Here is a 15,201-nt window from a genome sequence, read left to right on the forward strand (position 1 = left end):
AAACCATTAGCGTCAAAGGGGCAGCGAACAGCAAATTGTCTCTGGAGGGTAGGCGGGGGTTTGCCCAGACAGCCCCGGCGGGGGTTGCGGTGGGATATGCTAATAGTGCCTGGCCACTGGGGCCGGCCTCCCTCCCTCAAGAATATATAAGGAGCCCTAACCCCGGCCAGGCCGACCCGGGCCGCCAGGCGTCTGCCTTTGTTAATTACCAGAGAAACCGACCCGGGAGCCTCGCCGGGTTTGCCGGCCCCCAGCGGCACCAGGCTCCAGTTTCTCCCCATCCCTCTCGCTGCTGTCCAGGTGCACCGCCGGCGTCGCCACAGAGGATGAACATGATGGAAGGTTGCCAGTTCTCGCCTTCTGAGTATTTCTACGACGGCTCCTGCATCCCGTCCCCCGAGGGCGAGTTCGGGGACGAGTTTGAGCCTCAGGTGGCTGCCTTCGGGGCGCACAAAGCAGAGCTGCAAGGCTCCGACGAGGACGAGCACGTGCGAGCACCTTCGGGCCACCACCAGGCCGGCCACTGCCTCATGTGGGCCTGCAAGGCATGCAAGAGGAAGTCCACCACCATGGACAGGCGGAAGGCGGCCACCATGCGCGAGCGGAGACGCCTGAAGAAGGTCAACCAGGCTTTCGAGACGCTCAAGAGGTGCACCACGACCAACCCCAACCAGAGGCTGCCCAAGGTTGAGATCCTCAGGAATGCCATCCGCTACATAGAGAGCCTGCAGGAGCTGCTGAGAGAGCAGGTGGAGAACTACTACGGCATGCCGGGACAGAGCTGCTCCGAGCCCGCCAGCCCCACCTCCAACTGCTCCGACGGCATGGTAAGGGACAGCTCTGGTACCTCAGGGCACCCCTATCTTTCCCCACACTCCTTATATGTCCTTTAAACCAGGTGTGGCAGCTAAATGTTCAGTGATTATTTTGTTGGCAGTTGGGGGTGGGACGGTAGTGGCTGTAAGACAGTGGTTCTCAACCTTGGCTGCACATTAGAATCACCTGGGAATCTTTTTAAAATCCCGATTTCTGGGCCTCATCCTCCGGAAATTCTGTTTCTTTGTTACTAATGTTGTGGCCCCACCCCATAACAAAGAAACAGAATTTCCGGAGGACGAGGCCCAGAAATCGGGATTTTAAAAAGATTCCCAGGTGATTCTAATGTGCAGCCAAGGTTGAGAACCACTGCTGCAAGAGAAGAGAGATGCCACATTTGGAAAGATGCCGGGAAACAGCTGTTAAACGGGACTTTCCTTTGACTTCCTAGCAGGTTCTAGCTGGACGTTGCAGGAGAGAGTTGTCCTGGGGCATAGGTGGCTGTGAGGGATCAATCACATATTTCACCATCACTCAGTTTATTTCCAAAATATACCACCAGCGGACCCTGTCGTATACTAACATCTAAGGACATCTCTTTCAAGCTCCCACTACCCCACAGTTTGTAACTTAATGAGGAAACGGAAAGACATGTATGGGCTGCGGTCCCTGCTCTGCCGAGGCCTGGCTGGAAGGAGATGTTGACGCATTCTTTACAGAGGGCGTCTGCTCCAACACTGCCAGGTTTTAATGTGTTTTTGCCCTGGGAAAGTGTTCTCTCCCTGAATTAGTGTGGCTTCCTTCTACTCCAATCCATTTTGCATGGTTAACCCAATGCACATGGCTGCTGAACTCCACCCCCTCTCCCCCTGGCTGCTGCTTTCCTCTTGTCCAAGCACAGAGATTGACCTCGGTGCCCTTGCAGTTTGGTGAGGCTAACCCTTCCTAAATCAAGGCAATGAAGGTGATTGACAGTGGTCAGTTTAGGGAGCTTGGTGGGCAAGCCCTGCCTTACTCTAGAGCAGAGAATTTTTTGTCAAGACCTGAAAACAAGCTTCTTCTTTTGTGTCTTATATTACAGCCTGAATGTAACAGCCCTGTCTGGTCCAGAAAGAGCAGCAGTTTTGACAGCATCTACTGTCCTGATGTACCAAATGGTAAGAATTGATGGCTTCAGAAGAGTTTAAAGACAAGTTCACCTTCACAGTTAGAACCTGTCAAAGCAGTCCCTCCTTCCCCATAGTATCCAGGAAGGGAATAGATTGATGGTTCTTATGCAGTTCTTGGCAGAGCAAAAGGGACACACACACACACACACACACACACACACACACACACACACACTTTTTAAAAAATCAAAATCCACCTAACAGATACACACACGTGCACTTTTGCTTGCAATAGTACTAGAAGGACTTTTCACTCCCTACATTCACTGCCAATGAATTGCTCGATATTTGTTGAAGATTTCTACATCAGGCTTTCTGAGACCAGCTGACCCCTTGGTGTCAAAAGAGCTGAACTACGGTTTAAAGGGCAACAACATAAGCAAGGCTATACATTTGGGAATTTCTTTTTAATGATTTTCTCTTTGTGTCCATAGTATATGCCACAGATAAAAGCTCCTTATCCAGCCTGGATTGCTTATCCAGCATAGTGGATCGGATCACCAACTCAGAGCAACCTGGATTGCCTCTGCAGCACCCGGCCTCTCTCTCCCCAGTTGCCAGCACTGATTCACAGCCTGCAACTCCAGGGGCTTCTAGTTCAAGGCTAATCTATCATGTGCTATGAACTAAAAATCTAGTTTCTACCAGTTCTGCCAGGAGGGCCTACAGAAAGAAGGATGCCCAAAGAGTCCAAAAGCAAGTCGACTCAATATATAAAGATTTCCTTTCAGTTGTAAATTTGTACATATTATCTTGCCACTTTATAAGAAATGTATTTAACTAAAAAGTGACCATTGCCATTAATACTTATATCTTTTCTCATCCTTCCTCTCCTCCTTCAGCTCTTTTATTCTTATTCTTTGCTTTAGATACTTAGTTCCAATAATATTATTTCTGGTATGGAGCAACTTATTGAAGGTAGCTTGTTGCAATGCTTAAATTATATTTTTATTAATATCGCTTATCAAATGTTATCTCTGGTGTTTAGATCTTTATTTTTTCTTCAAAACATTAGAACAGCTGGAAATCAGTTATAGGAAAATTTAAATATATTTAATGTTTTTCTCTTTAATCCTTTGGTTATATAGTATTAAATAAAAATATAATAATACTGTCTAATGGTACATATTTTATCTTTTCTTATAAGAAATACATCTTTTAATGTAAGCACAAAATAGTACTTTGTGGATAATTTCAAGATACAAGACATTTTGAAAATTCCACCATAAATAAAATTGTTTAAATGAATAAATATTTTGCTTCATGATTTTTTGAAAGAATGCCCCTAATGGAATTAGCATAGTCATTGACATAAAATCTTTAAGGTAGAACTGAAAATAACAAAGCAGTTGGCTTAGAGGATAAATCTGAATATTTACCATCTCATGGACTCAGTTTATGTCCTGTTGATGTCTCAAATTAAAAAAAAAAGCACGTTTCCATTTTAATAATATTTCAAGGGAGCCTGCTAAATAAAATTGTCCCTTTAAGTGCTGTACCATATAATGTCAGTTTGTGTGTGTGTGGAGGAAGATAGAAATTATTCAGGACAATAACATTTGCTTAAACAAAAAAGAAAATTACATTATTTTAATACCTATAGTACATCATAAATCATGAATTAGGTAATATTTACTTTATCTACTTGCCTGAAAAAAATCTTGATACATTAATGTATTCATGTTTTCAATAAAATATTTAACAGTATTGAACTGATTTATTTTTTTGTATTGTTAAAGTGCTGCTTTTAAGAAAACATACACAAACTATATAGTAAAGTGAACCAAACTGCCATTGGCTTCCTTCTTTTCACAGCCTTTTTGATATTATTAAGCATAGTTTGCGTGTGTGTGTGTGTGTGTGTGTGTGTGTGTGTGTGGTGGGTGTGGGTCTTTTATTGTTCATCACTTAAGATGAAAAAAATAGAACAATTATGTGGAAAATTAGGTTGAGATTATCATTGGGATAATTTTCACAAGTTTATCATTGAGAGAAAGAAACAAGCAATATTGTTGAAGCATCTAAAGTAACTGTGCACAGAGAGCACTACAAATAATTGTTTCATCTTCTAACTTGGACATTAGTTTAAAATTGCCAAGGGTTTATAGTTATATCTGTTAACCAAGCAAAGTGGCCAGACTCTGCTACAGCTTGCCAATCATACTGTTCTCAGAAAGGTTTTCCCTTCTTTCTGATGTGATTGATTTCTTGAGCTTATCCAGTTATAAGACTTAAAAGAATAGGAATTATTCTATAAAGGGAGGGAGAGGGGGGAGGCTGAGTACAAAAAAATAATGTGGCCACTGTCACTCTGTTAGCATCTGGTCTAGTATAGAATACTGACTTTTAGCACACAGGCAAGTCTTTTTTGTCCATGATTTGGGAGTGTGAGGAGAATTTAAGAGAACACGATAGAGATTCACATGTAGTTGCAACATAAATTGGAGTTATTCACTTTTTTAGACACTGTGCTAGGTACATTTTTCTCCTTTCTATATTTCTATAGCAGGGGTAGGGAACCTTTTTTTTTTGCCAAGGGTCATTTGGATATTTATAAAATCATTCACAGGCCATACAAAATTGTCAACTTAAAATTAGCTGCTATATTTGCTCAAACATTTAATTAACTCACCCCAAGTGCCTTGGCAGGAGCAGACCAATGATTTCTCGGGCCTTACAGGGCTCATGGGCTGGGTGTTCCCCACCCTTGTTCTATGGAGAGGTTGCAGTTTTGCTGTTGTTCTTAGTAGAATTAGAATAAAAAGGACTATCCAAAGATCGGCTTGTTTTTTAAAGGTCAGTTTTAAAACACATTACCATGCTGAGTTCTATTTAATAAAAGTAAGCAAAGAATATTAGGTAATTTTTAACTCAAGTGAATAAAAATTAGCTTTCTTACCAAACCCCAGTTATTTCTATAACTGGTAGATGTGTTTGCTATTCTCAGTGGATATTATCATGCCTAAAAGTATTTAGTTAAGAGTTTTCCAGCGGTCTGGATTTAATACAGGTGGTGATCAATGTATCAACAAAGACAATACTCTCCCTGCCAGCTTGCTCAATGCATCTCATTTTCAGTGCAGTAACATTGAAAGCTGGTGTCTACTCCGAAACAGCTCAGCACAGCATGTCACTTGCAGTCATGCACACTGTTCTGACATGGGGACTTCAGAAATTGGTTCTCTAGTAGACTAGACACAGAAAAGTCTTTTCTTCTCCAAAGGAGTGGGGGTGGGGGGTGCGGGGAGGAGTGATATTGGCAAAATAATCACATAAGGACAGGATTTTGTCATCTATAAATCCCTGAAGTGAACAACTGGGCTGCCACTGACCCCTTATCAGACCCCCTCTCCTCAGCTGATGGAAAAATACAACCAACAGTCAAATTTCTAGGAGCAACCAGGTAAATGTTCTCTTTACTATCTACAAACCTGATGGGAAGGGGGTTCTTAGGAAATAAGAGTGGAAAGAGACTCCTGGGAAATGCAAACTCACTGTGTTACATAGGACACTGTCCAGTGAGGTTATGGAAGTGGGGAAGTACTATTTGGAAGCAAGTGGCTTTAGTTATGGTTAAGGTGTCTTGAGTGCTCCTATTTTTTTTTTCTCATTTGAAAGATGCAAGTCAGATAAAATTAGTGGCTGTATTATACCCATAAATTCTTTAAGATGGCATTTTTACAAATACTTAATCTGGGAATGGTATTCCTTGAAAATCTTTCTTTGGGTTATAACAATTACTAGATTAAAGTAGTAATTTAAGTATCTGCCTTTCAGAGATGGTATTTCTGGGAATGATGCTAGAGTAAAGCTATTTGTAACTTCAGAAAAGTCCTGCTCAAATGGCAAAGTACCTCTGAAATATCACCACTGAATGTCCCCACATTGTTGCAAAAAAAAACAACACTAAACATCAAATTTATCACCTTTAAGAATTCTAATTAGATATTTTAGTTGACTACTGATTTAATTATTTAATAATATGGTACATTTGCTGAGCAGAGATCTAGAATTTAATCCAAAGTCTAAACTATGTTTAAAATTACTAATGTATTGCACTCTTTTTCATTTTACTTGCCACATCTGTAAAATGGGTTAAATGACAGCTTATGATAAGATTATAGTTACCATTAAAATTATTATATTGTTAAAATATAAAAATAATCTTTTTGTAAAGAAAAGTAAACCTTATTTCCACTTATGATAATTTATTTCATTCAAAACTAACATTGGAAGTCCCAGAATATTACATCTGCAGCATTCTTCTGGTCAAACAAATAACTAAAGCCAGCCTAGAATCACTGAGAAGCACATTAAACTTCACTTTTCAATGGGAGAAATAGTAATTAATCTGTAGCCACATCTAATCTACCACAATAACTAGTATACACTTGCTGTCTCTATTTCCTTACCTTTCACCTGTGCCACCCATTCACCAAAATCTGGCTTTGCCTCTGTCACCATCCATGGTCAAGACTCCTTCAAATCTGTGAACTGTTCCTGTGCTGGGCAAGCTTACATCTCCAGCCCAGATGCCTTCCTTGATCTTTAGACCTGTATGTCCAACTGATCTTTAGATCTCAATGGCACCTCCAACTAAATATGTTTAAATTAAATTAAACTCATGCAGTTCTGCCTGTCTCCCCTGCCTTTTAACCTGGCTCCTTTTCCGTGTTGACTCTTCAGTGAATGATGTCACCAGTTATGTAAACATGAAACTTAGGACACACTTCTGATACTTCAATCTTCTTAACCTCTTGTCTAATTCATTACACAATTCTATGAATTTACTCCCCTAAGTCCCTCTTAAAGCTCTACTCTCAATATAAACTATGGTTATGTCTATCCAGGAGTATCATAATATCCTCTTAACCTGTCCCCCTATGTTTTCTCTGGATCTCCCACTTCTGGAGACAACATCCAGTTTTCCTTTTCTCAGGCCATGTGGTTCAGGTGGGATTGACTGTACTTCCTGGCTCCAGAAAAGAGCAAGTCAACAGGCCTGACCTTGAGTATGTTCTCTTCCTTGGCCATAATGGTTGTTTCATAGATAGTCATGTGATCAAGTTGTTCCTTAAGTGACAGTCCCTGGTGATAATATGTGATATTTTTTACTGTAGGTTGCCAGCTTGCATTTTATCTTCAGGAGAGGAGAATCTGCCTAAATATAAAGCCAACACAGTAGAAAGCTGAGCTGTAATGCAGAGAGATGTATTCCTGGAAACATAATTAAGTATCTGTATCCTAAAATGCCTGAATACCCGCTCTTGACCATGCTTTCCAATTTTAAAGTCAATAAATAATTTTTGTCCTTAATCCAGTGTAAGTGGGAACTTTGTTAATTGAAACTGAAGGAATCATGCCTAATACCACTCTGATCTTTTCTGCCTATTCTAGCCAGAGAAATCAACTCAAAATATTCATCTGATCATGTCAACCACCCCATTTTCCTCTTATTTATTGTACATAGGTTAATGATAGACAAAACTTAATGTGGCCTTCCAGTTTCTGCATGTCTATCTCCTATCTATCTCTCTAGCATTATCTCTTTCTAGAGGTAATGTCAAACCCTGCTCTCTTCTCTCTGGACACATAAGGGACTTTTTATCCATCACCACATTCTCTCTTGCCAAAGGAGCTTTACACATTCTCTCCATCTGCAGTCCTCTCCACCTTTAACTCATCTAGTCAATTCCCAACCTTCTTTTAGATCTCAACTCAAGCATTAATTCTAAGGCAAATTTTCCTTGAACTCTTTCACAAGATAATGTCTTTTTATTCTATTATCTCAAAATACTGTATACCTCTTCTATGTTGTATATCTCATAATTACAATTAATCAGTAATTTGTGTGATAATTAACATTTGTTTCCTCAACCATGAAAAGCAAGGACCTGCTCAACCCTGTGTGCCCTGGACTATAGTAGGATATTGCAATTATTCAGTAATTTGTGTGATAATTAACATTTGTTTCCTCCACCATGAAAAGCAAGGACCTGTTCTTGCTCAACCCTGTGTGCCCTGGACTATAGTAGGATATTTTGTGTATGCATATGAATGAATTTATATTGTTGAAGCATTTGTTGTGAAAAGCATTCCCATTTTCCAAATTTTCTCCTTCATAGACTACTTTCTTAACACTATTTTTACTTTTCTACTGGTTCTCTAATTTTCTGCTTTATGTTAATTTCTTGTACTGACATTTCTTATACTGGCCAATCTTTGTAAATTTGTTTCTTAGGGTTTCATTGTGTGGCCTCTTTTCTTTTTGGTCTTCTGTGGACCTTTTCTACTTTCATAGCTTCACCTCATATGGTAGAGATTTTTCTATCATTGCCTCATCCATACCTTTTCTAAGAGACACTGCTCCCCCACACAACCTTGATTGGCATGATTGATCTTTTCATTAACTGTTAGTCAGTTAGAGATGGATATCTGAGTGGAAGACAACAAATCCATAGATTGACCAACATTTATGAAATGCATAGTTTAATTGCAATGCATGAATTGAGATAAACAGATTCTTTTTACCAGAAATTCAGACTCAGAGAAGTAAATTACCGTTTAATAGTGGGAACTAAACTGAAAGGAGGGGTTGATAGGTCATGCATAGACTGAAATTATGTGGTAATATAAAAGTTAGGTAAACCAAAGAAGCCCATTGGTAGAGGGATAGAGTGAATTGAGCACCCACTATGTGCCCGCTATTTGTAGTAGATCTAGAGCCTGGACAAAAGTGGAATGTGCTTCCCACTAATTCACCACTAATTAGCTGAGGGAACTTAGGTAAGTTTCTGAAATTCTCAAAAGCTGTTTTCTTAACTGTAAATGTAGATAATAATACAATATAAATCATAGAAGTTGTGAGGGTTGCATGATATAAGGCATATATATGATATCTGTATCTTAGTGCCTAATACATAATACTAAAAAATTATAATTAATGAAAGAAAGAATAATGGTTGAGACTTCATCATTTCGAATGAAGATTCATAAGTGCCTGGTGTGGGATCTTTGGAACTATCCTGATTGCAAGACATTCACCTGGCCCTTGGACCAAATAAGATTCCCTTATTACTTGTTTTGAATCCTATGAATCCTATATATGAGCTACTTAAGTGTAGTTGTAACTATAAGAATCACATTAACCATCCTCCAAATATTAATCAGCAAGATTTTCTTAAGAAGGCCATTCAAAATTTTAGTGGGCAACTGAACCTTTCTACCTTAATGGCAATCTCAACATGAACAAAATTGAATTCATCTTCTACATTCCCACTTTTGTGACATCATATGCATATGTGAGCATGCAAATTTAAAATAATTTTTATTTCTCTCATTTCCCTCAAAGCAATTAATTTAGTTGTTCAAGAACATAACACAAAAAGAATTGTAAAAAGAATAGTATTAATACCAATAGAAACAATTTGTATTTTCTTAATAAGCATAATTTTCCATACTGTAATTTATGAAATTAGTCTAATTTCTATAGTTTTGCCTACATTTAATGAAATATGGTTTCTTTTCTACTTAAAAGAGTTGTTTTGAATTGAACATCTTATAATCAATGGAATTTTAAGGTCAAGAAATGTTGACCCTAAGCAAAAATTAAGAAAGGACATTTATTAAATACTTCTTTTATACAAGGAACTGGGTTTTACATGCATTATTAATTTTTATCACTAATAGATAAAAATAATTACTTCTACTCATGGAGTGGCTGCTATCCCTGAAACGGCTTTCAGAGTCTCATATGCATAATATATAACTAAGCATATAAACAGTTCAATGATATGGGTACTACCTACTCCAGACTAGAGCTGATGAAGGGCTCACAGACAGAAAATAATGTAACATGATTAATTTATAAGTAAGGTTCTGGTAAACCTTCCACTTATGGATCTATACAGCAACTACAGAATTCAGTAAAAATTTGAAGCAAGGAAAGTATCTTAACAAAGCTACTAAAATCTTAAAAATGGGACGTATTTTAGAGGGAAAGAGTGGGTGAGGAGTTAACGGATTAACCAAAGAATTTATATGCATACAATAGTCTGGGAGGGGAGTGAGAGTAGAATGGAGGGGGCTCAATGGGGTAGGGAGGGACATCTGTAATACTTTCAACAATAAAGATATTTTTTTTAAAATGGTGTTTTAAGATTTCGATAGTTTGGAAATGGGAGAGGGGAGAGTTAGGAGGACTAATTAAGAGAATATTTTTAATGGCCCATATATGAGGTGACATTGTCCTTTAACCCCTGCTGAGTTGTGCAGCACAAGGGCAGTGGGGTGTTTCTCAATGAAAGTTGTTGACTGATTGAACCACTGAGGTTGTGTTTGCATGATGCCAGACATCTGGATATAGAGTAAAATTCAGTCATCCAGATGTTTTGGTTACATGATATGTTGCCATCAAACCTTTAAAACTTTTTGACTGCCTTTACTTTTTCATCCATAAGAATCACATTGAGTTAACTCAGCTTGAGCATGTACCAATTGCTATTCCTTGAATTTTTACCAGGGAATGGTCATCAGGTTGCCAGTGTGGATGAATCACTAGAATGTAAATAGTGGTATAGCTGGCAGGTGAATATTGAAAAAAGTGAGAACTAGTAAAACATGAAGAAAGTGAAAGCATCATATTATCAGAAATGCATTTTAAACACTAATTGTTGTGTTTTTTCTTTTTTATTCAAAGAATTTTCATTGGGTTGGGTGTCTCAAGCTTACAGCATTACAGTTCTCTAAGTAACTATTATTTTTTCACATCAAAGCTAACTCCTTGGAAATATTTCACAGATAATTAAATGTTAACACTTTCCTTCTGTGCACAGTTAAATGTGATATAAAAGTAAAGCATTGTAATACCACATTGAGTTCAGTAAAAGTAAATTTTATCCTCCTAAACAACTATATTGCATCTAACAATGTATTTGAAAATCTAATTCTGATAAAACTATACTGCTGCAATCAAGTAATATGGTGGTAACATAAAATAAATATACCTTTATTCTTTGAAAAAAATTGTCTCCAAAACAAAATATATAACTTGAATATAAGAATATATTAATTTATCATTGAAGATAATGGCATTAATCAAATTCATGCTATGTCCATATGCTAACCTGATTTGTTGAGAAGTAAAAGTTTGAGTAAAATAACTGATTAACTGAATGCTTTGTGTGCATGAAAATAAAGAGATTAGCTGGTATGGGGTTGGCCTTTTTATTCTTGACTCACTTATTTGGCTTTACATTCTGTGCATAAGGACAATATTACCTGGGAAGATGAGCTATCTACACAGGAACATGACAAGGAGAATTAAGGTAATTTCCTGGATAACTAAGATTCCACCAACTTTATTAGTATATTTTGGAAGGAACATGAGTTCTTGGCTAAAAAATATTAAAAGTATGTGTTTTTTCTTACTAGGGAGGCTTTGAAGTTCCTTGAATGGAAAACTATTCTGTCTCCCTGATACATAGTCTTGCTTTAGACACATAAAGTGGATAAAATAAATGGTCATTGAATAAATTTCTATTCTCATATCAATGTGTATACATGAGTAGAATATCTATTGGAAGAATTCAAACTTTTGCCCATCTCTAATTGCAGATCAGAACATCCATCCTGTTTGAAGTGTTATAATCTCTTTCAGAAAGACAGGATATATGATAGGAATGGTCTTATACAAATTTAGAATCAATTCAACTTGAAGAAATGAGTATCTGTAATTGCATCAAAACAGTTTGCCAACATTTGAATGGCAGTAATTTTTTTTTTTTAAGTTACATGAAGAATTTTGAAAATCTTTCAGGCTTGCTATGCTGGAGGGATAAATGTCTTTTACCTTGACATGTTGCCAACTCAAAATATCTAAAAGTCCTTTCAGAATTACATATAAACAAGACTCATTTCACCCACCTCTGGACTGGAATGTGACAGCTGGTTAAAGTAAGCATAGCAACACCACACAACAATGTCAAACAGGATGAGTGGCTTAACCAATCAAAAATAGAGCATCAAAGTAAAACTGCTCAAATTAGATTTCTGCCCACGACAGAAAGGTTAAATGTTCTGTACTGGTTTAAAATCCCTAGAATCCATGATGACCACAAAGGTCATGTTAGTGAAGCCAACCGAATTCAAGATGTTATTAAACAGCTCAAAAGTTCTTTCATATCACATAGGGACTTTTTGTGGTTTTCTGACCCAACATAGAGGATATAGAAAGCTATGTGTATAGTAGTTAAGTGAATGAGCTATGACGTAAAAGAGACCTTGGTCAAGTCACAAGTTCCCAGTTTATAAATTGACAAGACTTTCCCTCTCTGTGCTTTATTTTTCGCAGTCTTAACACAGAGTTCTTAATCACCTCCGCAAGCTGTTTTTAGTTGTGTATCAAGCTCTGAAATCAATTGCTAGTGCATAGAACATATGCCATACCTGGAGATAATTAATTTTACCTATTATTGGTCAGAAAATTTTATACAAAATGCAGGGGAGGGGATTTTGAGAAATATTTCCCAATATACTCAACTATCCTTAACCTGACAAGGGATCTGACAAGTGGTTGGCCCATAGTCTAGTTTATTTTAAGATATTTTAACAATAGTGTTTTGGTGAGATCTTGCTGAAGCACAAAGGCACCTGGAACACATTCCTTTATTTTCCCTCTCCCTCTAAATCCCTTTCTAGGAATTAAATACCATAACCAGAACTTATGTTTAGGTAGAAACAGAGAAAATCTAAACATACTAATTTTTCCTTTTTCATTTGTTTCTGCCTAGCAATAAATATTTACTCAAAATTTCAAAATGAGTTGTTTCAAACTCATTTAACAAACTCTAGAATTTTCAGATATTAATATAGAAATTTATATATACTCTAATATTAAAGTTATTTAAATATATTATCTAAAATTATTATTTCTTTTATTTTGGTTAATTTACACATTTTATTAAAATATTACTTTCAATACCAAAGACTATATCTTTCCAGCCCACCTCCTTCCTGAACTTTGGTCTTCATTCTTTTAATTAATAAATGAAGATATAATTTTATTATGTTTTCACAATATAAATTAAATTCTGAAATATTAATAAATATATGTGAGAATATAATACAAAAGAGCTATGAAAACTGCTTTGTAATAATCTTTAGAAAAAATATCTGAGTTGCACTTTGAAATCATATTCTACTGATTGGCATACGTGATCTACAATCATATTATAAATATAGTGCTCTTCAATCTATCTGGGTTTATATGACTATTTCAGCACGTGAGAAAAGATAATTTTTAATTCTTACTTGAGTGTGGTAAGCAAATTCATCTTTTTCTTTTTTTTAATCAATGTATAACAAAATTAGAATGGCAAGACATAGCTCACCAAAACTTAAATACATAGGATTCTAATTGTTAATCTAATCCTCTCTGGAGGTTAATTCTTAAAATCATGGCTATTAAGTTTCATGTGTTATATTTATTGTGGCACTTGGGAACATTGACAAAGGATTGAGTATCTCTGGTATGTCCATTCTAGCTTTACTCAGTGAGCAATATCACTTACTGGTAAGTTATATGAAAGACTTCTATTTTTATGATGGCATGTTTTTCAATTGTTTTATATGTTAGCTTCAAGTAAATGTTTAGTCAAAAGTAATGACATTTTTTAAACAAAATGACATTTTGTAAAGTCTTTCTGCAGTACTTGAACTATACATTCCTTGCTATTGATGGACAAAGATTGACAGTGCATTTGGATGAAGGCACTAGGGATATAATTGCCTCATTATTTTTTTTCTTTTTACTTTTTTCCAAGTTTTCTAAATGGACACTCTTATTTAAAAAATTAAACAGTGCAAAGCAATTTATATAAACTCTTCTTATATAATGACTAGTGGCCTGGTGCACAAAATTTGTGCACAAGGAGGGGGGTCCCTCAGCCCAGCCTGCACACTCTCCAATCAGAGACCCCTTGGGGGATGTCTGACCACAGGGATTGGGCCTAAATCGGTGATCAGACATCCCTCTCACAATCTGGGACTGCTGGCTTCTAACTGCTCACCTGTCTGCCTGCCTGATCGCCCCTAACTACCCTCCCCTGCTGGCCTGATCTCACCCCCAACTTCCCTCCCATGCTGGCCTGATCTCGTCCCCAATGGCCCTCCCCTGCAGGCCTGATCTCACCCCCAGCTACCTTCCCCTGCCAGCCTGATCTCACCCCCAACTGCCCTCCCCTGCCAGCCTGATCTCACCCCCAACTGCCCTCCCCTGCCAGCCTGATCTCACCCCCAACTGCCCTCCCCTGCCAGCCTGATCTCACCCCCAACTGCCCTCCCCTGCCAGCCTGATCTCACCCCCAACTGCCCTCCCCTGCCAGCCTGATCTCACCCCCAACTGCCCTCCCCTGCCAGCCTGATCTCACCCCCAACACATAATCCCTATATCTGGACTGATAGCCAGCCATATGCACTATACTGCCAAACCGATCATGAAAAAATTGAATTTCTTTTTTACACCTTACACCAAACAGCTGTTGCCTGTAAAACCCCTCTTCAGCCCTCACCTTAGGTTCTGCCTTTGCAGTTCACCCAAATTAGGTTCTGATTGGTCAGTTTCTATGCCAATCAGCATCAAAAGCGCTACCTCCTAGGCAGCTATTGGCTCCTGGCACTTCATGCAGATTTGGTTCTGATTGGTTGGAATCTATGACAGTCAGTGTCTCCAGGCCTATCTCTGAGCCTGATCAAAGAGGCGGGGCTGATCAGTAGCCCCCCTGGAGGCCTGGCTGCTGGTGGCTGCCTGCAAAGTGGGGAGAGAAAGAGAGCGCAATGGCTCATCAACAGTTGCCATGGAGGCTGGGGATCAGACCCTGCCTCTCTCTCTGCAAGCCTCTCTCCTGGCCTGATCTGCAGCCCCCTCAGCAGTCAGTGCTAGGTCCCCATGGCAACAGAGCACTGACTTCTGGTTTGGTCAAGCCTTGGTTGTGGATGTTATGGACCCTGGCTCATATATATATATACTAGAGGCTTGTTGCACAAAGATTCGCACAATAGGCCTACCTTCCCCTGGCTGCCGGCACCGGTTTTCCTCCGGCACCCAGGACCCAGGCCTTTGGTCCAGCCGCAGCAGCAAGGTTTGGCTTCTCCACTTGGGCCACAGCAGAGAGGCTTTGCTTCTTTGCTCTGGCTGCAGCAGAGAAGCCAAGCCCTC

General features: G+C 38.5%; 1 protein-coding gene across 1 annotated transcript; it reads left to right on the plus strand.

The window, feature by feature from the left end:
* Positions 1–288: 288 nt before the first annotated feature.
* Positions 289–2,861, plus strand: MYF5 (myogenic factor 5). Its single transcript, XM_005884156.2, has 3 exons — positions 289–827; positions 1,898–1,973; positions 2,420–2,861. Exons 1-3 carry the CDS (start codon positions 327–329, stop codon positions 2,608–2,610), a joined length of 768 nt encoding a protein of 255 aa, XP_005884218.1. The 5' UTR covers positions 289–326; the 3' UTR covers positions 2,611–2,861.
* The last annotated feature ends 12,340 nt before the right edge of the window (positions 2,862–15,201 follow it).

This window comes from Myotis brandtii, unplaced genomic scaffold (genome assembly GCF_000412655.1).
Source record: "Myotis brandtii unplaced genomic scaffold, ASM41265v1 scaffold82, whole genome shotgun sequence".
In the NCBI taxonomy this organism is placed as follows: Eukaryota; Metazoa; Chordata; class Mammalia; order Chiroptera; family Vespertilionidae; genus Myotis; species Myotis brandtii.